At 37.0% G+C, this 27614-nt stretch overlaps 1 protein-coding gene across 6 annotated transcripts in view; it reads left to right on the top strand.

Annotated features, from left to right (window-relative positions):
• PTPN4 (protein tyrosine phosphatase non-receptor type 4) overlaps window positions 1-27614 on the top strand; it is a 122162-nt gene that overhangs the window by 26038 nt on the left and 68510 nt on the right. For 2 of the 6 annotated variants that reach the window (XM_069781045.1, XM_069781043.1), the window contains exons 2-3: window positions 17634-17788; window positions 24382-24489. In XM_069781045.1, coding sequence (XP_069637146.1) covers window positions 17651-17788; window positions 24382-24489 — 246 coding nt within the window. In that variant the 5' untranslated portion in view covers window positions 17634-17650. Of the gene's footprint in view, window positions 1-15099; window positions 15123-17373; window positions 17789-24381; window positions 24490-27614 lie in introns of those variants that run through there. The other 4 variants (XM_069781046.1, XR_011324298.1, XM_069781044.1 and 1 more) reach the window with 4 other exon arrangements.

Genomic DNA, 27614 nt, shown 5'->3' with positions numbered 1-27614 from the left:
GACTTGGGCATGGTTCTTGTCCCTTGGCTACAGTTTTTCTTCTTGCCTCCAGGTGGTACACGTTTGTTTTTTTGTGGTTTTCGGGGATATTTTGGTAATTTCTATTGCTGTTCTATCTTCTGTACCCACCCCAAAGGGGTAGGGCACAGAGTAGCAAAGACAAGGATAGAGTAGGCCAGAGAGAAGTTGGAAAGTGATTAAAGAAATGGGCATAATGTAGGGAGGGATTTGAGCAGTGAAGGAAATTGAGCAGTTACAAGGAGGACTGCTAGAACCTTAAGAAGTGAAGAAGGGACGTGGAGGAGATCTGGAATACTTGAAGGAGGGGAATGGTATGGAACTGATGGTTTCAGTAATAAATAATTATCTTTGTAGTTTCAGCATGGCCACTGCATCAACCTGTGACACTGTAACCATCAGTCTGTGAATCTGACCCATGTTTGTACCTGCCCTTCCACGGAAAACAACAGGAACAAGAGCCAGGCTATTTTAAGATTACTTAATTAGTATATTATTTAAATTGCCTAATGATGCCTAATGACTTTTAAAGGGCTATTAGTAGCCACATTTAAATGTCTGAAAACATAAATTTAACAATCTGCTATCTCCACTGTCACCTATTATTTCTTTCAGGGATGATAACATGTACTTGCTATGACAAGAAATCTTGCATTTGATATCTGTCTTTATGAAATGAGAAAATATATTAGAAGAATTTTCTTGTCTATATTGCCAACTTGATAGGAATTTTTGTTGTCTATAATGGTATTCATAACAGTAACAAATATTCATTATTGTAACTTGTTTTCCTTTCTCTGCAAGTCTGTGCTGATACCTTTGACTATAAGAGCCATAGCCTTTTATTGTGACTTAACTCTGAATATAAGCAGGAATTGCAGTGGGAAATTTTAGAACTGTATTTTCCTTTAAATAAAACATAAATGCCTAGAGTAAGCTTTTTTAGAGCTTTTGGGAAACTAAGCTAGATTCTTCATAAAACTTGCCTCATTCATTATTTTTGAGATTTGCTTACTGAATTGAACTTAGAGGTATGATTTCTCATTTGTGCAAGTTAGCACTAGTGGAGACTAATCGCACCTGATCTAATGCTGAACTTTTTTCTAAGGATTGCCTGTAATTTTGGGATGGCTGACACCAGGTTGAATTCTAGATATTCCTTCCTTCTACCATCAACAGTCTCTGCACATGGCATTATTCAGGAGACACTGCACAGATACTTATTTGTGCTCTGTATTTTGAGAGGTTTCCCCCCCCCCCCCCCAGTAGCTTCTGTTCCCTTTCAGAAAAGGGAAATGAATCTGTCCCAAAATGTTGACTGCTTGGCAGCTGAGCAGAAAAAAGTGTTCAGTGATGGCCTCAAAGGAAAGGTATTTAAGGAAGCGATGATTTTACTTGCTCTCAGCTTCCCTTCCACTACTTTTATGGAAAATAGCAAAAATTTTGATTCTTACCTTTACCAAAAGGATAAGAAGCTGGGAAACTTGAGTACATTCTGCAAATCTTTTTCTTGTTATGGACACTTAAACTTATCATTTCTGTCAAAAGACTCAAATCTTTTTGGGTGCACAGGCTTGGAGGAATTTCAGAGTGAGTTTGTCAGAGATTAACGTCTCCACATACCAGTGCATGCTGGAAGTATGGGTCACTTTGTATGGATGGATCCTTGAGAACTGAAATGCTGGGCAGAAATACGCCTACTTATTAAGTTCTCTGCTGTGTTTGGCATGGACCACAATTACACCTGAGGAAGTAGTTACTTCCTAGATTTAAGAACTGCAGCATCATTTCCATGCTTAGTTTTGACTGCGGGGAGTTAACTGCTCTGTCTTTGATAGGGGTTTTGGCTAAATGTCAGCTGTCTACATAATAACTCGTACTGAATTTGCAAATATTAAAGGTCTACTATCATAAAAGTACTTTGACCTGGTGTCTTACTAAGATGCTTGTCAGCTACCTTTGAAGACAGAATTTCACCCTTCCTATAGAAATAACGAATACGGTAGCAGGGTGAGTTTTATACTGTGACTGTTGCTTAGAGCATCATTGCAGATCAGCTACTTAAAATGTGTGTTCTTTACATGCTTTTGGAAATCATGGTATTATGGACAAGTTTGTTTTTTCTTGCCGATTTACATTACCTTTTTATTTTGACTATGAAATCCCTTTCTGGCATTTGTAGCATGCCAGTTTTGCTGAAAACATGCTCACTAAGCCTTGCGTTAGGTCTCTGCTGTCAGGTTTTCGTAGGCTACCACATGCTTCAAGTGCTTGTTATGAATTTGAAACAGACATTCAGCATAATCATTCATGATTACTTAAAGTACTTTTTCAGTAGAATCAAAGGAGAACTGAGAGCACTGAGGGAATTGGTTAAAAACTGTCATTCAGACCTGCTGCCTTGCATAGCCCCTGGCTTTGCAGAGGTGGGGCTCGGGAGTTTAGCAGTTGCATGGAGGAGCAAAGAGAACTGACTGCAGTAGAGATGGAACAGCCTTGCAAACTTCTGGTTTCTAACAGCCTGAGGATTATAACTGGTTTTCTTCAGTTAAAATAGTATCTGTTTACTGCTATATAGTGGAAGAGACTATCCAAATGGTATTTTTGCTAAGCATTTTGTAAAGCTGCTGTATATTGGAAGGTAAATTAGTTTGCATAGATGGCTCTGAAATCAATCTGCTGCATCAGTCATTTGACTTCAAAGAGAAAAAGAATGCTATATCCTTATTTTTAAAACAGTGGGAAAAGATTGTTAAAGGCCAGGATGTCACAGTCTCTCCCATATACAGTGGAACAGTAAAATAACATATGTTCATTTTTAACAGTAATTTTTTTTGCACAAGCAGCGTGAACTTCACTGTGGCACATAAAGCTAAATTAATGACTCAAGACTTCTTTTGATAGCAACTTTTATGGTTAGCTTATTTTATTACAAATAAGTAGATGTCAGTTATAGGCAGCGTAGTGGAAAAGTTGATTTGTGTTTCACTTACTCAAAGTTTAGTGACTAGATATATAACCAACTCTGTCAGCATGATTTTCTTAGAATTGGGCTTTGTTTTAAAAAAAGTAAAAATAAAATTGGTCTGATCTTTCATACCACAAGTTTGAGAAGGTTTGCTCTGATGACGTGTGGACTTCTGCATTGGGCTGTGGCTACAATCGGGTTGGCATTTATGGTTCTGGTAGGGAAAAAAAACCAAAAACCTAACTCGGCCCCAGCCTCTCAGCTGAGGCATGGTAACTGTGTGCTTGCAGCCAGCAGCGCAGTGAAGAGGCTTGGGGTGGGGATTTGAACTATCTTAGAGTTTTAGTGGCAGAGGAAATATTTTAACAGGGTACTTCCAGACCTCCAGTTGTTTTACAAAGAAGAATAAGACGTAATTTGATCACTGTCAAGGTATCATCAGGGGCGATGGGCTCTTCCCGTGTTGGTTTGTGGCAGGAGGTATGTGCTAGCTTCCTATCCGGAAATCGATTTGGCCAGATGAAAGTTCTCAGGAGCAGCAGAGAAGTAAGTAAATGAAATTGAAGACCCTGTGATATGCAGGTGATTAAACTGCATTCAGGGTTTCGTTCTTGCTTAAAAGCGGTAAATACGTGAGAGAAATCATAAATAGCAGTGTGATAAATAGCAGTGTGACATTAAGCTTATAAATAACCTTTTATAATTTTGTAGTACTTTCTCCTTTTAATAGCCTGTTGCTCTTTAACTTCAGCACATGCTAATTCTGCATATGTGTGGTCATTTGCCCTTCTTGGTAATGTTTTATACCAGCTGGAGCTGTGATGTTTCTTTTATTGCTTTGTTTTCAGTTGATTAACTGGCTTGTAACATGGTTATGTGCCTGCTTTTTCAGTGGATGTGAAACTTCATACTGAACTAAGCCAATATGATAAAGAAGCATTAAAGTCTCTGTTGTCTTCCTGAACATGAATCCTTTAGAGGAGATTGTAGAAGTTGTTTTCCTACTAAAAATAAATTCAGTAAATAATAGAATAATTGAATTAATTCATCTCAGACCAACAGTATTGAAAGTTTCTTGCTGATTCTGAATGGCAGCTGATTTTAGACGTTTTCAGCTCCAAGCAAAGTGGCCAGATAATTTTTCTCAGCTGGATGTTTTATTAAAAGCAATGACACTAAATGTTTTTGTATAGACAATGTATACCCTGTACCTGGAAAATAATTCGCTATTACGTTAGTAAAAGGAATCTAACCTCTAATGAAAGGTCTGAGATTTGATTGAGACGAATAGTATATAAATACAGTTTGTCAGTGAATTTTAGTTTTGCTTGGGTAACAGGGTATGTGACTTCATTTTGGTGCTGTAGTGCATTAAAAAATTCCTTCTTTCTAGGTTTTGTGCCTGTTGCAGTTGTGTACCTGCAACTTTATGCCTTTACTTTTTGGATGCAGGAATGTAGGGTGCTGGTGTGGGTGGGTTGTTACAGTATATTCATAGTTAGCCTTGACACTCTAATGTTGCTTTTCACACCATTAATAACATCTGCTATTTTTGCTAAGTTAATTTTGTGGAAACTTCCAAGTATTACTGTGTAGTTCTATAAAGAACAAAGCTGTAAGGAAGAAAACAGTCATATTCAGAAACAAAAAAGTAAAACTTTAAAGTTTTTTCAGAAGTCTACTTTGATGAACCCTGGTAAAAATTATAAACTTTTAATGTAAGTTTGGATCTTGTCTTTCTTCTTGCATTATGTTTTCTTCCAATACTTTTTTTTTACAGAAGCTTCTGTAAGTTTGTCAGTGTAGTTTCAAAAGAAGGAAATGCATTCCAAAAGAAAAGCATTTTTAGATAACTCTTAGAAATACACAGGAAGGTAATTTTTCCTCTTACTCATTTATATACAAAATTAATTGTAGTTTAACAGTTTACAAAACTTAGAATGTGTGAAGATAAGTGCACAGAGCCTGCAGTCTGCCTTAATGTGTAATCATGTCATAACCCCTGACAGGGTGTGGCTGTTGAGGTCAGTATGCCACAATTTTGGAAAACTTTTGGTTTGGCTTTGAGTTTCACTTCGTAAGAAGTATAGATAAAATTGCCCTGTCGTTTTCTGGTCAAGATCTTTGAAAATGATCCTTTTACAAAGTAGGTTTGTACAATTTTTGTACAACAACCTGTTGGGGTGAGTCAAGAGGAGGGCCACGAAGATGATCAGGGGGCTGGAGCACCTCCTCTATGAAGACAGGCTGAGCGAGTTGGGGTTGTTCAGCCTGGAGAAGAGAAGGATCCAGGGAGACCTTATAGCAGCCTTCCAGTACCCAAAGGGGGCCTACAAGAAAGATGGGGAGGGACTCATTAACAGGGAGTGTAGTGATGGGATGACAGGTAATGGTTTTAAACTGAAAGACGGTAGATTTAGATTGGATATTAGGAAAAAAATCTTTACTGTGAGGGTGGTGAGGCACTGGAAGAGGTTGCCCAGGGAGGTTGTGGATGCCCCATCCCTGGCAGTGTTCCAGGCCAGGTTGGATGGGGCTTTGAGCAACCTGGTCTAGTGGAAGGTGTCCCTGCCCACGGCAGGGGGGTTGGAGCTGGATGATCTTTAACGTGTCCCTTCCAAACAAATGGTTCTATGATTTTGATTTACAAATCTGGGGAGCTGAGTCCTCTCTAAGATACTTTGCTAAAGAAACTAAAGCCACAAAACTGTGATTAATTTCTTTTTTTTTAATTTCACTGCAGGTGAATGGTTATCAGATTTAACTGCTTAATCATTTGAACGTGAGTGATATTCTCATTGCCAGATTCACTCAGATAATTTTGAACTTCTAGTCCCCCTGAGCTGGCTTGAAAATGGAAATTGTTTCCTATAAAGAAAACCTTTGAGAGGAAGCAGAAGCAAGTCAGAAAAATACTTACCTAAGCTGCACGGAAGTTGTAAAAATGTGAGAGCTCTTAATAATGAATAAATAAATAAATAAAGGGAGAACTTAAAATTTGGGATGATATGAATAAGATGATTCTTTTGCTACTGGGCAGGTCCGTCAGCAAAGCTGCTTTCGCCCTGTATGGAGAGCTTTTCGTTCTAGTGCCCAGGTGTGCTTTGGGGTCTTTCTCTAGTGTGCACCCCAGGAGCAATTGAAGAGGTGACCTGCTTCGATCAGGCCCATAGCCCAGGGCCAAAAAGCTGGGTAGAGGCTGAGCATGCGGGTGCTTGGGAAAGGAGTGCGAGGCAGGGTGGCTGAGAGCCGGGGGCAGGGATGGAGTGAGGTCACTTCTCTGGGCAGCACTGCTGGAAGGCTTCCCTTGGTTTGTTTTCTGTTAGAAGAGGAAGTGGAGTTGACAAGCGTTTTCCAGGCAGGTAGCCAGACAGGCATTATTTTAATGTTTCCAGTGGAAAATTGGTGCGTTTTGGCAAAACTGAAATTTTCCATGTGAAAATTTCTATTTTGTGGAAATGGCAGTTCTGATTAAAAACTAATTTTGATGGAAGGTGTCCAATTGGTTATATTCAGCCTTAGAATTAGCATCTGCTGTGTTTAAGTCTATTGAAGATAATTTGGCTTAGGTTTAGCAACTCTGAACAGAATATACACAGACAACTTTCCTCCCTCTGTCTAATACTTCAGTTCTAGTGCCAGCCAAAATTCAACTTGAAGTTGGCTATGAGTAGAATAAAAGCTTTTTCTGAATTTTGCCAGTTTGTTTTCAATTCAGACTGCCTTCAGCTTCAAAGGCTTCACAACACAGATGCCATGGCTGGAACTAAAGCTGCCAATTCAGCTAGCTGCTCTGGACTTGAAGATCCTGCTGCGTGCAGCAGTATTGATCTGTGGGTGCTCAAGTGGCTAATAGCTAGCCCACAGATTTTCTCCCATCAGTATGTTTTCTGTTGATGTCGTCTTCAGATAATTGTGGTTGAGACTTGTACGGCATACAGGATGTGGAACTTGTATTCTTTTACAGTCACACCAAGTTAGAACATGTAACTTTGCAGCAGTTGGTGTTTTACCCCTGTTTTATCTGCTTAGTTGTATACAACTGTTGAAGACCAGCAGTTGTTATCTGTATGTAATTTCTTTCTCTTTTTAGCTTCTTAAATTGTGTTAAAACTCCCTTGTATTTACAGATGGAAAAGCTGAAATCAAAACCTAATTCTCACTTGCTACATTTCCTTGATTCAGTGTGTGTAGTCAGGCTGTTGCTCAAGTTTAGAGCTGTTAATAATTAGTGTCCTGAAAGGACTGTACTAGGTTATCCTAGCTATAGGCAGTTGTACATTGTCATTAAATGCTCAATGACTATCAGGCTCCTTTTAGATACTAAAGAGCTTTTGGTTTCTACTAGACCTGTAGAGGACTGTAAAGTCCTTTTTTAATAGGTAAAGAAATGTTTTTTGGAGTTGTATAGAAAAGAGGAATCAAATTTAGTTACCCCTTGATACTTCGAGGAAAGCTGTAGGAAGAAGTTGGGGGGGGGGGTGTTTATTTGTTTGTTGGTTTTGTTGTTTTTTTTTTTTTCCCCTTTCTTAAGCAAGATATAAAATACTAACTTGTTCTTATCACCTGGTGCTTCTGGTTTTAGTTTGTCTGAACTTGCACTTGAACTCTCAAGAGATTTCAACTCTTTTTTTCTTTTGGCGAGTAAACATTTAGTCTTCCTAAACTTAAGAGTTGTATGGGAGCCAGAATTTCCTTTTAATGAAAAATCTATTTAAATCTATTTAACCTAGTTTAAGAACACATTAAAAAATTACCACAAATTTATTTTGAGAAGTTTCTATCAAGAAGATATTTTAGTAATGTTTCATTATAGTCTCCATTTATTACATCTTATTATAGCATTGAGTCATGAAACCAAGAATAAGAGATCCAGCTCCAGGAATGGGAAGAGTTAGGTGTAGTAATCATCTGTGTGAGGGTCACGGATTGCCATTTTAAAGGCTATTTTCAAACAAAGGCAGGTTATGGATATAATCGAGTTTAAAATATTGGAGGTGGAACTGACTTGGAAAACTTTTCTATTTATTCCTAGTAATCTTTACACATGATAAATGCCTCCAAATATCGTGAGCTGACAGCTGCGTACTAGGAAACAAGGTGGTTTTATGTCTTATCAATGCATTTGCTTATTTGTTTAATTTATAATTTTTTTTTAATATAGTGTCCTGGTTTCATCTGGGATGTAGTTAGCTGTCTTCCTAGTAGCTGGTACAGTGCTATGTTTTGAGTTCAGTATGTGAAGAATGTTGATAACACTGATGTTTTCAGTTGTTGCTCAGTAGTGTTTAGACTACAGTCAAGGATTTTTCAGCTTCTCATGCCCAGCCAGGGCACCTGACCCAAACTGGCCAACAGGGTATTCCATACCATGTGACGTCCCATCTAGTTTAGGAACTGGGAAGTGGGGGGGGCAGGGTTTTCGCCGCTTGGGGACTGGCTGGGTGTCGGTCGGCGGGTGGTGAGCGATTGCCCTGTGCATCATTTGTACATTTCAATCCTTTTATTACTACTGTTGTCATTTCATTAGTGTTATCATTATCATTATTAGTCTCTTCTTTTCTGTTCTATTAAATCGTTCTTATCTCAACCCAGGAGTTTTACTTCTTTTCCTGATTTTCTCCCCCATTCCACTGGATGGGGGGGGAGTGAGTGAGCGGCTGCGTGGTGCTTAGTTGCTGGCTGGGGTTAAACCACGACATATAGAAGGATAGTTAAATTCACCATTTTATGATATTTAAACAGTACTCCTCTTCCTAGTTCTTTTTCCTGGAAGCTTTATCCTCTTCTGCTTCAGCTGTCTGGCCTTCCACAGGCTAGCTTTGCCATTTTCCAAACTAAATTGCTTATTCCAGGAGCATGAGCTGCTGCTAACTCGGTGCACATGTTTCTTCGCTGTCCACCGCACTGGCTGAAGTAGTCATATAGTGGTGCAGTGACCACAGCTGTGCACCCAGGGGTTCTTCCTTGTGTGTGCTTTCGCTGGCTCACAAGCTGGCCACTGATACAGCTGGTAGTTGCCATCAACTTCTGTTTTCATGTTACAGGCCTTAAACTATACCAATATCTGTAGCTAAAGACATTTCTAGCTTCAGCTGCCTGTTCTCTGTTTCTTCATACTATGGTATGCCTTTCCTAAACCATTCTGTAAAGTGGTGCACTATGATCCAGGTGGCTCCTGAAGATTAATTATAGTTTATTGCTTAATAGAGGGATACGTGGTTTTTTTCTTGTTTGTTAAGGTGCCTATGTGTATATTGCTATCATATAGAAACTTTCTAGACTTATGCTTAATAATCTCTGAAAGCTCATATAACTTCACACATCTTGTTCAAATGTGCGTGTGACTTGTTTCATAAAACTTCCCTTACCCCTGAGTATCACCTGCAAGTGAAAGGTCTCTGGCTCAGAAACAGTGTGGCTGCACAAATTCATATGATGTTTCAAGTCTGATTGTGGCTTCAGTCTGTCACCTGTAGGACAGATGGGTTTGTATTTGCTGTGAATAACCATGGGTACTCCATATGAAGCCTTTTCCTAAAGGCACGTGGACGCTGGACGTTTTTCTTGCATCATTTGGAAGTGAGACAAAAGTCCTGTCTCTTCTGAAGTGCTGTTATAAAGTCAGTGAGTACTCAGCCTTGAGCTGGCAGGAGCTAGCTGGAAGGAGGTTTTCTGTTGTATTTGCATTTGTTCACACTCTGACCTGTAAGACTGTTGCAGTGAAAAGGGAAATGGGTTGAACCTGCTGAAGTAGGATAGGGTTTAAAAAAAAAATAAATAAAAAATTGACTTTTAATTTTAGATCTTTCTTGACTGCAGACTTCTAGTGTATTGGGTGTATTTCTTCAGCCTCTCTGAAGCTCAGTTCCCCATCTAGAAAACTGGTCAAAAACTGAAAAAAAGATCAAATTTACTATGAAAGGATGTGCTATGGAAAAGCAGTGCATTTATCAGGCTGCCAGTTGTAATGTGGTATGGACAGGTATTTACTAAGAATAAATTTGAAACTTAACGATGCATTTAAAATGAACTGTTTGGAATTGAGCTGTTTGGAATCTGTAAGGCCATCTGTCTTTTTTCTCTCAAAAAAATTTTAGTATCTTCTCAGGCTGTATCTAATCTAGAGTCCTGGATACTGAAGATGGAAGAGTTACTTTCTTCTTGTGAAAAATGACTAGGCATAGAAAGGGAGGCCATAAAGGTTTTTAGGTTCGAAATAATTGGTAGTGTTGATGGCATAGTTTCTAAGAACTACTTTTTTAATTAGTATTACTTCTAAACTGTACCAGTAAGTATTGTAATCTCAAACTAAGGAATTTTATCTTGCTGGTTTTGTTTCCTGAAATGTTACATACAGGAGTGAAGAAAAGCAGATAACTAGACTTCCTGCACTGTCCTACTTCAGACCCAAAGCAGAGAAAGGGAGCAGATGAATTTGAGAGGCTTTTTTTTTTTTGGAGCATTGTGCATACAGTTCAAGCATAAGGAGTATTGACATCTAATTAGATAGAAGTGTCATTTATAATAGGCTTTTCTGTTAGCTATGTTCTTGTTCTTGGGGAAAGGGAGGAGCAAGGGAGGGAATTGTCAAATTGTCAAAATAGTTTATTTTTCAGATGAAATAGTAGATTGATTGCTACAGTACTACCAAACTAATTTGCTGTGTTATGGTATACATCCTCCAGCTTTCTCTAACAGATTGGCCACTATCCTGTGTAGAGTGACTGAACACTTGTTAATTATTATTTTTATGTTGGAAAGAATGAAATTCTGGGAGTGACAGAGCAAGGTGTTTCATCTTCGACCTTTGTCTCTATTAGTAATGATGTGATGGTAACAGTGAAAATCTTGCTTGATAGCACACAGCAGTTGTTCAAATTTGAAACCCCTATCCAAAGAGGTAGATAAAAAGCATTATCCAAGGACATCTTAATTTAAAAATAAGTCCTCAAGTAATTTTTAAACTGAGAGTAATTATTAATTTAGGTGTCGAGCCTGTACTGAAGTCCACAGCCAACCCCATGAAATCCTCATGTTCATAAAACGAGATGAATTAATAACCTTAGAAACTTACCTGAATAAACGCATAGAATATTAATTCTCTGTTACTGGCTCGTATATACAAGAAGGTGATGGTGGAGGAGAGATGCTAAATTCAACTTCTTTTCTCTCAGCTGTTGAACTTTGGGCCCAAAATTTTCAGAAACTGTCAGGTGTACTTTAAGAATTAACGCTTTTTGTGTTAGATTTGGCTCTTCATGTGGTTGAGGATCGAGGATGCAAGACTAGCTCATTCATTGAAATGTAGGTGAGATTATGGACATTTTGGGGGATATGCGAGTATGTTGCTCTATTGCTCTCAAAAGTGAAGTACTTGCAGATAGGAATTTCTTTTGTTGTTCTATACTTATTGCATCTGTGAGGGATTTAATCAAGCAGCTCAAAGTGCCCACAGATAATGGAAGTCTTGAGGGAATGTATAAAAGCAGCTGGAGATAAGATAAGTTTCGTGTACCAGTTTTGCATATGAAGCTTGGAGGCTGCTCAGGGCCAGCCTGTAAAGAAGGGTGTGGGAAGCTCTGACCTAGGAGGAGCGTGAGCTTGGAATCCCAGAGCTGCCATGTAGATACCTGGGCTAATGAGAGCACAATATGGTTACCCACCAGTGAAGAGAAGTTGCTGAGGTTTTGGAAACTTTACCTTCCTAACTTCCAATGCCAGTGTCTCCTTGTATCCAGTACTCTCTTTTGACAACTCTTTGGGAATGTAGTAGCACTGAAGGAATCATGCTTGTAGTTACATTGGTCACTGTAACTGTCCCAGTTTGTCAACAGGAAAAATGCAATATCCCTCTTTACCAGTGGAACTTTTAGGAAGAGTTTAATAAGTGGCCATATGATAGCTACACAGGAGTATATTATTTTCCTTAAGCAGAATTAATTTGATTAATTATATATTTCAGATCATTAATAAACTTACAAAATAAACAGAAGATTTTGATAGAGCCCAGAATCATTAATGGTGCTGTTGCCTGGATAGAAGTCTAGCTTGAGCCTTTGCACCTGGTGATGACAAAGTGAAATGACCCAAAGTTTACATATGAACTTTCAAGAATTATGGATACTTTCCATTGTTTGGTCAGCAGAAGGCAAGAAGAAATGAATGAAGTATGAATCATCAGAATGAGTTCAGGATTGTAGTGCATGGGTCGATTCACTTAAATGAAAGTGCATTTCTACTCTGATTTTATTTATAAGGAATGACCTGAAGGTGTGTGCTACATCAGAATTGCTGAAAGCTTTCAAAACAAATTTTTGAAAGATAAAAAAATTGAACTTTCATTTGTTGGACTAACGTAGACTTCCCTCAAAATAGTGCACAGTCAACTAATGCTTTGCATTTTCAAACTGGTTGTAGTTAAAACATTTAATGTAGTTTCACTAACATGTTTTCAGTAAACGTATATGAAGATAGGTTCTAGATATAACTTGGTGTTTGTTTGAAATGCAGTTATGTTGTATTACTCTGTTTAAACCTTCAAAATTGTCTTTGTATTTTTAATAGTTGGGGTTTTTTTCTCCTAATTAGATTGCCTGGATAATTTTAGTAACCATGGGGTCTGCAATCTATTTAATGTATACAAGCTTCATCATGTTATAAGGATGTGGGTTTGCTATGAGTCTGACCTACTTTTCTACCTCTTGTAGCAAATTCATGTACTATGTTAGACCCAACTCAGCAAGTGGGCTACAGTGGAAATACATGCCTTCTGGGTAGCTAAAATACCAGCTTCTAAACAAATGGAAATCTAGCAATGCATTAGCTTCTTAGCTGCTTTAGATTAGCCATGAAAAATGAAATTTCTCATGTCCTTGCATCCACGTGTGCATATGGTACTGTGTGTGCTAAGGTAGTTGTCTCCGTGTACAGTATGTGATGCGAACTCTCTCTAAAAGAGCTCTTTACTTCAAGTCAGTGAATCAGTTGCACTCTTGGATAAATTAAATTTCAGTCAATTACTTACTTAACCAACTGCTTACTTATTAAGCTGCTTAAAATTGGTTAGTTTATTGTAAGCCCAAGCAAATTGTCATTTTACTGTATGCATTTACATAAAAGAATAGAGGATGCCGAAAATTCACTTGTAAAGCTTCTGTATGCTCTGTAGTGCCCTAACCAAGCCAGTATTGCAGGAATGTTCTGCCCTTTGATAGGGAACACTCCCTAGAATTGCTTCATCACTTGAAACCTGAGCTCAGGCAGGAAATGTACAACTTACTCCCTCCACAGACCTGAGAGGTAAGTGGAGTTTCATTGCACAAGTTCTGTCCTTCTCCAGTTGCTGTAGCAGCATGTGCTTTGGGTTGTTAATTCAAGTGTCTAAATATTATATGCTTAGCAGAAGACGCTGAAAAATTATAAGCAGAAGCCTTCTTCATATGCAAAGATTAATCTGATTTAAATCCAATTTAAATAACCCATTTGCATATAGAGAAAGATTTTAGCGTAAGTGGCCATGGTACTGTCCATGACGTGGATATGCATACATAGTAGCACCTTGCTTAAGTTAACCTGCTGCTTAAACCAGTTGTTCTCAAACGTCTTTTGGTTGAATCTCACCTTTTGTCTTTACTCCTATTTCTTTTGGGGCTGCAGATTTTACATTGGAGCTTGAAGTCAGTCCTTTATTTGTTCCATACTAACTTTAGCTATAACATATTTTCACTGCAGAAGTTTGCAACCAGCGTAGCTGAATTTTTATCAGTTTTGTCATTTTATATATCAGTATTTGCTGAGAAATCAGGTGGTTATGATTTTTAACCTCATAAGCAATAGCTAGCCATATCACTGTTGTGCTAGTATGTTTTCAAAATGTATAGCAACAATGCCAATACCTGGTCAGGAGAAATAATATTGTCTGTGTTCTTGGTGCATGTATTTCTGGAAGAAAGGAGTAGTGAAGATGATATGGCTACAGTTCAGGGCCAACTGTATTGTAAAACAAGTGTGTCACGGTAAGACCAGCAATTGCAGGGTCTGTCTGTGATTAACAACTGCGTCTTTTTTGTATGTACGTAAGTTGATAGAAGCTTAAATACGGGTTGTGTACACATGATTGGCCACAAAGCAGTTACATGTAATAGCCCTGGCAGATCTCAGAAGTATTTTTGAGAGAGTGTGTGCTGGTAAAGGCATTTTAACATAATCCCTACATACTTCCATAATTTCTTTGCTGACATATGGGGAAAGAGTAACTTCGAACGTGATTTGCTGAAAATAGTCTGTCTTTTGTCACCTACCTCTCTATTACTTTCATGGCTGTTATATTTCTATTTTGTAGAAGTATTTCAGGATTTCAGTTAATATACTTAGTTATAAAACCGTATTCTGTAGTTGCAAAAGCCTCTTAGTTTCATGGAAGAAATTGTCTACTGCAAGATAGCTATTCAGGCTACTATGTATTGTATGGGGGACATGGAATATAATGCTTCATTGCCTAGCCTGAAAGTTCAAAACTTGGTTTCCCAAGTCCATGAAGAAAACGTTTATGAATGACTGATGTCCAGCATGGTGTGAATATGAGCTCCGTACCAGGAAGACGCTGAACTGCAGACTGGAACAGTGTGTGAGAAATATCTTTATGTGTGTGTCCTGTTCATTTCTTCCTTCCTTAAAGAAAGTGAGAAGGTATTGCCCTTCAGGTCTGCTAGCTAGATGAACAGTTGTTCTGACCTAATATAGCTGGTCCTGTTTCCTTAGTGAACTCATAATACAGTGCCTTCTTTCTTGAATTTGACCATTTCATTTATGTACATTGAGAAAGACTCAACTCACTGTCTGTGACTATTCAGTGATTTTGGTTGGTTGGAATGAAGATCATCTGTGTTACAGCAAGAACCTTGCTGGGTCTGCAGCTTGGGTCTGTTGAAGGATATGGTGAACAGTTACTTGGTACTTAAAGGATTTTGAGGATCACTGAGGGCAGATTTTCTCCTTGCTCACTCTTAGGAATTTGTTACTCTGAAATCCAGAAGCTTTCTTTCTAGTTTAAGGCAGTGATGAGGAAGGAAGCAATACTGTTGTTCTTGATCAGCGAATAAGACAAAAATAGGGGAGAGAACAGGAGGCAAAGGTGAGATTTGCCTTTTTCTTCCCTGAAAGCTTGATGATTTCTGGCCTTTAACAAATCTTCTCTTTTTCTGCTGCAAAACTGTGGATTGTTGAGTTAGACCCTTCTAGCTTACTACCAAATGGTTTTGTGAGGACTGCAATGCTTACCTGGAAGCTAAACAGTCCTACTTTGTGCACTGGTGTTTGTATTCATGAGAAAGGACTCTAAAATAACCCGCACTGTGTCTTGGTTGATTTGTCAGTTATTCAAATCTTGTAAAATATGCCTGTCAAAGGGTTGTTTCTGTGTTATGGATAAACTGTTTGTAATCAAATTGCATGCTTTTCCGAAACCACCTTTGATTCAGCTCACAGGCAAATACCAATCAAATCTTGCCTATAGTTATTGGTTATGTAGCTGCACTGATAAAGATGCTGATCTTTATGCTGTTATGGCTAGTAAGGTGATTGACTTCTAGATTGCGTCTACATGACAAAATACTGTTTGTGAAATGTTATGTTGTTGGCCCAGATCACTGTTATGGAGGTTCAGTTCCTGTTCTTCTCTGTTAAAGTTTTTCTTCTGCCTTTTATTTTTGAGGCTTGTAGAAGGCACAGCAGAAGCAGCCTCTTCATGAGGCGTTGTCAGACATGTGCTTTCTTGTTAGGCTTTACTTTGGAGTTTTAATATTTGCAACAATTTTTCATTATTTTATCATTAAGAGAAAGTCATGAGTTTAGCTTGCAGCTGGTGGGTTTATCTGGTATCTTTATCCTTTCTCAGTTTGTCATGTTGGTTTAGCAAAACAAAAATAAACTTGCTGTAATTGTACATGAATATGGCATTGCAGTTCTGAAGCCAGAGTGACTGAGTAGCCAAAAAAAAAAGAAAAAAAGCTGTCTGGTAAGGAAACAAGTACTTTTTAATCTGAAAATGCTGGTTAAGTCAAAACTGAAACATTTTGCAAGGATGAATTATCATCAAAAAGATATTTTTTTTTTTTTTATGTCTGAGATGTGTGGTCGTGCTGAAAGAGCTGAGGACATGCTCTAGAAAAGCAAAATACCTCAGGGATTTTTAGGGCAGTTGCTCAGGAGGTTGGCTGCAGGTGGTGGGAAGAAGGTTAAACTGATAAGTCCCAGCCATTCCTGATACAAGTGGCTTGGATCTCGGTCTTCCACTTTCCCACAAGGGCCAAAGTAAGCTATCAACTATTTAGGGAGGGGATCGATCTTTTAATTGTTACCCCTATTGATTTGTGTATATTGGAGCACAGATATCTCTTATGATCCAGGCAAACTCTCTAATCACTGCTGGGATGTTTGCTGTCCTCTGCTCAACTCTCCTTTTTTTTTTATGATGATACACCCCCAACCCCACCCCAAAGCCAGGAAGCAAATGTATAAATGTTTTTGAAGTTTCATAATTTTTCACAGAATAAAGAAAAGCAATCATTTTATATTCAGTTTTGAGAATACCTGTTTTCTTTTACTCCTTTTTTAAGGTATTTTAATTTTCTATCTCAATATATTCTCTACTTAAGTTATGAAACTTTCTGTTTGCTTACGCCCTTGTCAAAGGATGTAGAAATAGTTCGCTGAGTGTGTAATTAAGTGAATCACAGGCTCTGATCTTGTAAGGTACTTAAGAAAGTAACTAGTATCATTGGATAGGGCTAATGGCATCAGGTGTGCTCATAAGTGCTTTGCTGGACTGGGGTTGCATGATAATCATTAGAATCTTAGTTTTGAAAAGTGAAAGTCACATTTCAATTCTTGCATTTTATTTATCAGCACTTAGCACAGGTTGGTCACAGTCCCTTATTTGGAGAATAAGAATTGCTTGTGCTTCCAATCTGGACATGTAAATCCAATCAAATTGACTTAGATGGAAGATTCAGTAGTTTGACAAACCTTTACCTATTCATGTTGTAATTTAAAAATAATTTAAAAAAAAGGAGAAAAAAACCAATGCTAATGTTTTTGTTATCTCTGTGTATTCTCATGTCTAGTAATTATACAGTGAATGCACAGGCATTGCAGAATAATGCATCAAAATCTTTGTGTTTTCTTCATGCTTTTTCTCTATAAAGCTTTTTGGTGTAAGCATTTTTTTTTTTTTTTTTTTTTGCTGTTTTGCACTGAAATTAATTACTTAATTGCCTCTAATATTGGGAGCCTCAGTAGCCATGTTGCCCAGCAATTACAATGCTTTTTGAAGTGAAAATGCGGTTCTGAATCTTTAAAAAAAACCCCAAAACCAACCAAACCAAACCCCCAAAACAACCCTAAAATAGGGAGGGAGTGGACAATAGGCAGAAAGTAAAGGACTGAGTATTTTGGAATAAGATTGTGTTGTAATTTGTAGGACATTGTTTCGTTATTGGATACCATGAATTTAGTTACACATTTTTCTTTTGCCTGTAATGGAGCTTTTTAACAATGGACTTGCTGTGTGTTGACCTTTGAAGTATGACATTCTTGCATTTGTATTTTTCGATCTTTTTAAATTTTATTTTTGTTTTGCCTGAAGACCCTGTGTGGACAGTAATGACCGCACGTTTCCGATTGCCTGCTGGCAGAACCTACAATGTACGAGCATCTGAGCTGGCACGAGACAGGCAGCATACGGAGGTGGTCTGCAACATTCTTCTCCTGGATAACACTGTACAAGCTTTCAGAGTTAATGTAAGTAATTTGCGTATCGCAAATCAATATCACCAAGCTTGCTTTCCTTTGCTGGATTTGTATGGCTAGAGTTTGACTTTCAAAATAGTGTTAAGTACAGAATAGAAGGGGAAGTTATGTTCAGGAAGGCATGCTTGTACATGTACATACTAAGTCACTGAACTTAGTCATTCTGGCATCCTCTATAGTACCAACACATCCTCATTTCAAAATTGAATATAAAAAGCATAATTTATTTCTGGTAATTCTCTTCATGGACTAAAGCTGTCTAGTGGAAATGGAGGGCAGTTTTGCCACTGAGCTGAATGAGAAGCAAGCTTTTGTTTTGCTTCATTCTGGTTTTTGCATTTTGAGCATGAGTAAGGTGTCATGGTAGCTCTTCTCATCACTGTGTAGCTAACTATGTTCAATCATGTGTATGGTTATATTTTGTTACAGCTATCATCTTAAAGTACCTCTTTGCTTTTTGCTTTTCTCAGATTATGTTCTTATTCTATGATTTCCCTCGCTTAAACTCACCACCTTCTAATGCACTAATGAGGATGGCAGGATAGAATACAGGAAGCTGGTTGCTGAATGCTGAGGACTGTCACTGGGAAAAGGGAATAACTTTTATATATGAGCCTGGAATTTAAAATACATTATTCATCAGATTTTCTAATCTGTAATCCTTGATAAAGAGTTGAAATTAAAATGTTCATAATTTTGTGCATATGTTCACACAAGTGCAACCATTTCTTTTGACTTCTTGAGGGAAAAAAAACCCAACCACAAACAACAGGCAAGGACCTCACAAGAAAACGTTAAAGCATTTAAAGGGATCTTTGTGTGAGAAGAACCAGAACTCAAACAGGAAAGAAGCTGTGGGGTGTCCTGGGGCAGGAGAACTCAGTTTTTACTTTATAAGCTATAGAATTGATGGCTAAGTGGAGCAAGGTCGAATAATGTGATGGTGAAAGTTACAGGTGGCATGATTATTAAAGTTTTTCGAGAGAAAATTAAACTTCAGCAAATAGAGAGAAGGAATAGCTTGTTGTCAAATAAGGCTGTGGGACTTAAGTTGGGAAGAGGAAGAAACTGAAGCAGTTCTCAAATCTATGTGAACAAGTTTAATTTGGACTATGAGAAAATTCTAATGCTCAGCAATTATATCGAGTTCTGACATCCAGTGTTCAGTGAGGATGTTGATACATTTGAATGTTTTAGGGAAGGTTTGTGAGAGTGATTGCATTTATCTGTTCTCTGATTAGGTGGTTAGAGCCTGTGCAGCCTGCAGCTGCCTATCAGAGGAGTGAAATCTCTGTTACTTAGATAAAACTTGCAAGGATCCAGTGTTGAGTAACTTATGATTTAGAGGTAGACTTGGTGGTTATTTGGTTTAGATACTTCAATCAAGATAGAAGGTTTTAGGATGTTTTCTTGAGATATTTTTGTAGGGCGTTCAGGAACTGTTTAACTTTTCAGGACTTCTGAGTAGTTAAGGGTAGTAATTTTGGATGATGGACCTGGGGGAGGGATGACCAAAGACTTAATTTATCAACATCAAGCCTCATTTCTGTTCTGGGATAATTTCTCCTATAAGCCTTTTCCCTTTTTATCTACAATATCCCACTGCTCTTCTATATCTGTTACCTTCTCATCCTTGCTAACATTTTCCCAGTCTATACTGCCTGCCAAAAAGCAGTATGTGCACAATGTAGTTGGAGACAAAGCATTAAAAGTGTGTGAGAAATTAAAAATGTTGTGTTCTTTGCTTTCAGGTACGTGAGTTTTCTGTTACAATATCTGTCTTGCAGGTTTTTGTTTGTTCTTGTGAGTTGGCTAAAATAAGGAATAATTGTTGTACAATAGGTATGGGAGATTATGCTCCCTTTTGATCTAGGTGTTCAAAAGCCGTATGTTGTTAGAGAATGCTAGTGCTTGTCTAGATTAGAATCACCAGTTATAAATCCTCAAATGTCTATTCTATCTCTCCCAAGAAAAACTTATGTAATATGTTCTCGCCACCTCCCTAGTGTACTAAATATTTTAGTTGCATGAATCATGCTTTACTGCTTATACAGATCGGCCTGCAAGTTTGTCTATTAAAACTGAGTTTAGGGAATAAAAAGTTCCTTGGTGCTCAACATTGTGATCTCAGGTCTTAGCCTCAATCTATTTTTTTCAAAAATAGGGAGTAATAAAGTATTCAGTCATAGCAAATGCATGCTAACCTACATGGTATACAGGTTTTCAGGGCTTATTGCTGTGTTTTACTTTATTGTGGTTGACACAATACTTTGCAGTAAATATTTATGGAATTGTTTTCAAAACAGGAAGAACAAAGATAACATCAAATAAATTAGCAAGGTTTTTTTCTCCTGGTGATTGCTATAGGTATTCTGTATGCTAATGATCGTAAAGTTTAATCATCTGGAGTATGCAGTGCTGTATTAATAAAAATGTACTCCAATACTTTTTCTTCTCCAACAGCAAAGTACTGATCACTGACAATGTCTCTTGATAATTTATGTGACGTGTTCTAAGTTCACATTTCAACCAGCCTTTTCCATTGATCTGCAAGATGGGCATACTTTGTGCTAAGCCTTACCTTGTATAGAGTGTAACAAATCAAATCAAATAATTCCTGTGGATTGTAGCCAGACAAAGGTTATTTTGGTGGCAGGCAGAAGAATCAGTTGGAACTAACCTATGCCTGTGTTTGAAGGAGAGAAATCCTTTCTATAAAATGCTCTGCTTACCAAATGAAGAACTCCTACTTGGACTCTGAAAAGCATAATTCATAGAATGCGTGGCTGGAAGAAGTGAGGCTGACTTGAGTTGTTAATGTGATCAGGATGGTTTGCATTACCGTAAACCTGCTTCTTCAGGATCAAATTGCTTTAATTGATTTTAATTAATTGTTGAAATACCTCAAATTTTATCTTTTCTGTGCAGGCTGACTTAATTGTATTTCCTGAAAGCCAGTACATGGATATGGAGATCACACTAAACTTGAGGGAAAACTAAGTCAAGGTAGATGGGATGAGTTGTTCTGTGAGCAACGCTAGTGGGTTAGCAGTCATGGACAAATGTTTCAATTTGGAGCCTTTATTATCTCAGAATTCTCCTCAAACTTCATGAATTTACACTCTAATGGAAGTAAAATCTAAAAATCTGTAAAATAACCCAAAACAAACCAAAAAAACCCCCACACCAACACACCTGTAATTTTAGAAGCGAAAACTTTGAGTAATTTAAACTTCAGCATTACTTGCTTCTGGTTTTTCTTTGACCAAAAAAATAATAGCCTGCTTGGAAACTTTTTTTAAAACAAGGTAAATTTTTGCAAAGCTAACATAAGCTGAGGAGTGAAAGGAGACAGTAGTGTGGCGCTGGCTGTTTGGGGATGTGCTTGCTTGAGTTGCAACACAAGTATTGGGGTGAGCTGTGAGAGGAGAGCTTCCAGTGTTGTCATTAGTGAAGGAGCAGCACAGCTTCCTGCAGACCTGTGATCAGCAGAGCCATCTGACCCCCTCCAGGAAAGCTCGGGACCTGTCATCCCATTCCTCTGTCATCAGAAGTCCAAATTTGTTTGGACTGACACGGCAGCGATATCTTCTGGTGTTTGCTGTAGATGCGGCCAGTTCTGTAGGCCAGCAACAAAACCAGAATGTCAGTAATATAAATTGGGAAGATGGTGGTAGTTGGTAAGCAGGTATTAAACCTATGTAATTACAGATGTTTTCCTAAATTTTCAAATATGGGTGTTTGTAAACAGCTGACAATCATTTTGCGATTAGAGATTAATATGTATGTAGTGGTACTAGATCTTGGCCACTAGATGACAGATACTTCATAAAGTGCAGCTAATATATTGATGTCTAGTGTTGATGTCAAACTTGTTCTGAAAGGCCAAAATTTGTTAGACATTTTGCCTCCAGCAATGACTAATAAGAAGTACACATAATATTCCAATTCAGAAAAAATGTTGATGTTTTGTATCTATCTACTGCAGTTTCATATTAGATATTTCCCATTTTTCATATATTTCCATTATTCCCTGTTTTAAGAGGAAATACTAATGTTTAACTTTATCTGTAGGAATAAACCAAGTTTCTTTTTATGCTAATCCACGTTTATTGGGTTTGCTTTTTTATTAAAAAAAAGCAAAAGTAGAAACTTGTTATCATACCTTTTATTTATAGCAGCTATTCAATGGTTATGATAGTAATACAAGTATTTTGGACCTTTCACAACAAGCAGGATTGTGACCTTCACCTGCTGTGGCAAGCTGCGACATCATTATATAAATATTAGAGATGGGTTAAACCGAGGTTTGGTTTTACTAGATGCTTATCTTTATTTTGTACTGAGAGTAAAAACATTGTGATCAAAACAAATGCTTCATGTTGAAACTAGTCTTCTCTTACCAGATTTGCTGCTCTGTTGCAGGAGAAATACCTTCCTTGCAGTCATTAAATGACTTTCTGTATTACTAAATTCAAACTGATCAGCAAGTTCTAAGCTTTTTCGTTAGGAAACATATATTCAGATATTTAAGAAACAGTATAAATTCTCAGGTTTAGATTGGAAAAAAACTACAGAATTGATATCTGCGTGTTATTTGAAGAAGTAACAGGTCAGCTATGGTAAATGTAAGCCTAAACTTGGGTTCCAAATGTCTCCCGTTTTCTGATAGTTACTGTCATAAGTTCTTAGTTTGAGTTCTGATTTTAATCTACATGGGGAAAAATGCCAAGAAGCAATTAGTGTTGCTATGTAATTTTAAAATTAGTTTTGTTTGCTGAAAAAATTGTACTGATTACTGGTTTATTTCAAAATATATCAGAAACTCCTAATTTAGTAAAAATGAAAGTGACTATTTTTGGATTGTATATAAAAATTGCCTTATGCATTTATACTGTTGTGTATTTATTATGTTAACATCTGTTTTTTTTCTTTGCTTGTTTTTAGTTATTGGAAAGAGTGAACTTTTTAACAATGGTGCTCCTACTGGCTCTTCATTTTGTTAAACATCAAGAAATTTTCTCTGATTTTTTTTTTTAAAAAATCTTCTTTCAAAGTAAATACAATATTTCTTAGATCACTTTAACCTAGCCAAATTTATATGGGACCTGAAACACATGCCCTATGTAATTTCAACTTAAATGCACAGAGCTATTGTTATGATTGTACTGCTGGGATCATTTCAAACATAATTTGTTGATAACTATTTTCTGATTTTTTTTTATTATTATGAAATAAATTATCAAGCTTCTTGGAGTGTTTAGCCCCTAATAAATGTTTTTTTTAACAGTTTACTCAACTTCGGCGTAATTTCAGCTGAACAAAAAAAATGAGTTTTGTTAGGATGCCCTTAGGTGTAACAAATGTCTGAATGCGATTTGTAGATTTTTCTCGTATATGGATATAATGAAATTCTTGCAACCTTCTTTTGACCTTTTAGTTAAATACTTCTGTTTTAACAGCTGTAAAAGTAAACTCTTGTATAATGTCTATGAGAAGTGAGGTCATTTGGGAGCAGAACAGCAGGGGGTTTTGTTTTAAAACTTTAAAAATATCTTATTGCCTACCGTAAACAAGGCAAGATATATCAAATCCACTGTAGCATCAATAATACTTGGCATCTAGAAGATTATTAGAAGCTTGCTTGGTGCCAGAGAAGTAGAAAAACTGGGCGGAAAATAAATCAATCATATCTCGTAATTATTTTGTTTGTCAGTTTTTCTTGCAGAATTATTCCTTATCTTTTGTACTTCAAGAAGCTCTGACACTCTAACTTCTTTGGGAAACCCCCTTCACATGTCACCAAATGGGTTTATTGAGTCCTGTCATAATGGCACGCTCAGCATTCAATTACTATGTTGGCAGTATTTTCAGGTTAAGCAAAAAATTGCTAGGTACCAACAACTACAGGTTCTTTTTATATCATTTTGAGGGTAAGATTTGTCCCTGTAGTAGAAATCAAGTTTGTTCACTTCGCTCTGAAAAGCAATGTTACTGTCATTCAGTTAATTTGAATTAGTTCATTTAGAATGAAGTAGTATCTTTGAGAGAATACATTTAAATGACAATTTTCAGGTAGATATTTGGCTGCTTCAGCTGTCTATGTCATTTAACTTTGGAAACTTTTTCAATATGCTGGTTCGTTTAGATTCAGGAACAGATTTTCAGATATAAAAAGTAAGAATAACTTGTAGAGACCTGTACTTTTAAATTCAGTGACCCAACCAAGGCTGCAAAGTTCTTTGTCATATCCTAGCCTTTTTTCTTTTTTTTCAGTACTCCTTTTAAATATCAAATTTGGCTAATGAATGGTTTTCAGAAATAATAATGTAGCTAGCTGAGAAGTGAGAAATTCTTGCTGTCAGAAAATGACAAAGAGGAAAAATAATAATTCCTTGCATATGTTTCAAAAAGAGAGATGAAGTTCGTTTAAAAATAGTGCTCCTGGGATACACTTCATGATATTTAAAATTTGGGCTGCTAGAGAATTTCTGAAAGAATGTGTGTGTGCTCTGCCTGCCTGAAGTTTGTGTGTCCAGTTATATATTTGTTCATAAAAAAAAATATGTGTGTGTTTTCTGCAGAAACATGATCAGGGACAAGTTCTATTGGATGTAGTCTTCAAGCATCTTGATTTGACAGAGAGAGATTACTTTGGTTTACAGTTGGCTGATGAATCTACTGATAACCCTGTAAGTTGACTCTGTTTTATAAATATGATTTTACAAATCATAATCATATTCATCACTGTTCTCTGTGTCATTGTAAAGAGAAGTAAATAGAAGCCATTGCAATATTGTGCCATCTTCTCCAGCTGTGTCATTTGAGTGGGTCAGTACCACCTTGTAGTTACGATAAAACTAAATGTTAATATTTACAAGTTTGGAGTAAAAGGTTGAGATCTGTCCTTATGAAATAATAACTTAAAAGGATATTGCTTGTTTTATTTTATATGTTTACTAGACTGCATGATCATTGTCAGTTGGGATAAGAAATAGTAACTTTTTTTTTTTTCATTAAGACTTTCAAAAAAATAAGGGTTTTTTAGATTGTCCTGTATGGTGTTTTTGTTTCTAGCCCAGATACCTACTAGGTCTTTTAATAGTGCTTCATATAGTCCACTGTCTGACAAGGGCATTCAGGTCATCACCTTAACAGGAAAAGGGACTTCTTTGAAAATGAGTGTTTATAATAGTTCATGTGCTTTAATCGAAAGGAAATTCCATAGGGCTGAAACTTTGTAAGTCACCAGTAGAAGCTAATAGATGCAGCTGTAATGTTCAGTGGCTGTAATAGTAATAGCTATACTACTGAGATCATGATTGCTTGAAGAATATTTCTTGAATACTTTCTTTTATAGGTATCAAATGTTCAATACTTGTTTTAAAGTGCAATTTAACTAAGTATTATTCCTTTTAATACAGTTCTTTACCTAATTCCCATTATGTGCATGTCACAGTGATGGGGTCTAAATTTATCTCCCAACTTGTGTGTCAAAAGTAATTTTTGTTCACAAAATGTGGAGAATGTGATCTATAGAGATAAGTGACACAGTGAAGTGTTAATCATTCAGTAACTAAGGTGAATTTCAGAAAGTAGTGCAACTTTCTTTGATTAGTGCAGATTTCATCTGCTGTTGTTTTACCATCAAGAGTGATTCTTCTAAATAGAAGGAATAATTTTTTTATCTTACTAAAAGGTTGGGTTTTTTGCTTTCTACTTATTTTTAATGTCTTTTTTTAATGTAGAAGAGGAAGAAAGAAGTCCCAATACAGCCATAATTTTTCTTCTGCCTGAAAAGTGAACTACGTCCACATTTCTTTCTTCTCTAGAGCAAATTATTTTTAATTATATTCTTTCTCTAAATTCTGGTATCATTAAGCTTATTAATATGAATAAAGCTGTATAGCATAGTTGTAGATATTTAACAAAGTTTTTTCTTTTGCAACTTTGTGGTTAGTTCTGTTAAGACATTGGCAGGCTGGCCTCATTTAATCTTTTTGTTCTAAACTTTGTTTCCAGGCTGAAAAGACATAGGCATGCTTTAGAAAAGGCTGAATTACTTTTCAGCCTTGTTTAAGAAGTATTTAATTGAATATCACTCAATATTTTACTCAACATTCAGAAATCTGTAGTGTTACTCATTCTCATTTATCTGGCTTTCCAAAGATTAGACATCTAAGCTCTGTTTTTTTTTAGTTTATCTATCTGGAAGCAGCTGAACACAACACTGTAATAGAAGGATCTGGTTAAGAGTTAGTCCAAAAGAAGAACGGCTTCACAGCTATTTGATATAAGCACATGCTTTAAAGGTTTAATATTCTTTGACTTCTAAATATTTTGGCTTTTCAGTACATATCTAGTTGCTGTGAAAACAATGTGTCGCAGCTAAATAGAAATGTTACCAATATTAGTCGTGTAAGCTTGAAGAATTTATGTGTTTGACTAATTTCAGGTTTTTGTATCAGTTTACTTTTACACTCAGTTCATTTGGATAAAGAAACCAGATGGGATTGACAAATATTCTAGTTACTTGTGAAATAACACAGGGGAATATTTTTAAGATATAGTCAAAGGTGATGGGGAAAAGGGGATTCTGCTAAGTGAATGTGAAATCTCTATCATTGTGCCTAAACGTGGATTTCATAAACTGCACAAGCTTTATGTTTTTGTACAATATTAATGTCACAGTAGAAGTCAATGCAAGAAAGCACTGATGCTGTGTACAGCTGGAGCGGTGTATTTGGCTAGGCTCTTGGGCTGTGGGTGCCTGGATCAATGCTGAGAAGGGGTGTTGGTGTGTAGTGGGAGTGAGGGTGCAGCGCATACTGTCAGTGTGGGTGCTGGAGCACCCTTGGCAGGAGGGAGTGAGGCAGGGATCATTGCTGGGGGAGGAGAGAGTTCAGAAATGACTCTTTAAGGGACTGGGGTACAAACTTCATGGGTCCCCAAATCTACCTGCCTCTTAGACTTAGTGGGATGTAAATGGGATAACATGCCTTGCTAGCAGTACCGTGATTCATAAAGTTTTGGTACTTTTGCCTAAATACTGTCAACTTCAGCTACTTTACAATATTAAGTGGTTTAACACTGCAGTTTCCCAGAGAGAAAAATCACCTTTTGCATTTGGATCGAATGATATCACTTGGAAGCATGGATATTGCCTGTTAAATATGGTTCAAAAAAAAGTTACTCTTCTGTGGTTTGAGCTATGCTAGTATATACCAAATTGATCTTTACAACCAGAAGGGAATGTAAATGCAAGCTTTTCTGCTAGACATTTCAATTCCAGGTTTTCTGGATTAACTGTGATCTCAAAACAGTACTTCCCACAAAAAAAAACCAAAACAAAAACCCTCAAACAAACAAACAAAAATCCCCAAACAAAAAAAGCCCCGAGGATTTTCAGTCAGCTCTGTGCATTTATCAGATACATAGGATCGTAACCTCTTGCTTAAAGATACTCAAGTATCTTTCACCATGTTTTGAAAGATTCTTACATAAAATTCATGTGTATCCCTGGCTGGAGAGTCCTTTCTTAAGCCTTTACATTTAGTCTTAAAAGTTAATTGGTCCTCTGTGAGGTTTTTTTGACATAATCATACTCTTTAAGCTGTATCAAACTGTCTCTCTAGTTCCTGTTAAGTCATCTACTACAAGGATACAGCATTTGGATGTAGTCATCATTATTTGTTATTCCCAATGAATAAAATGACTCAGAACTAACTTCGGATTCATAGTGTGTGTCAGCTCAGGTACCTCTGTGTGTTCACTTCCTCCTTCCTCACGTGAAAAAAAAAATAAAAAGCCCTGCGAT

Source organism: Haliaeetus albicilla, chromosome 4 (genome assembly GCF_947461875.1).
Source record: "Haliaeetus albicilla chromosome 4, bHalAlb1.1, whole genome shotgun sequence".
NCBI classification, from domain to species: domain Eukaryota; kingdom Metazoa; phylum Chordata; class Aves; order Accipitriformes; family Accipitridae; genus Haliaeetus; species Haliaeetus albicilla.
The sequence above is the reverse complement of the archived record's forward strand: the minus strand, read 5'-3'. Positions and strand labels throughout refer to the sequence as shown.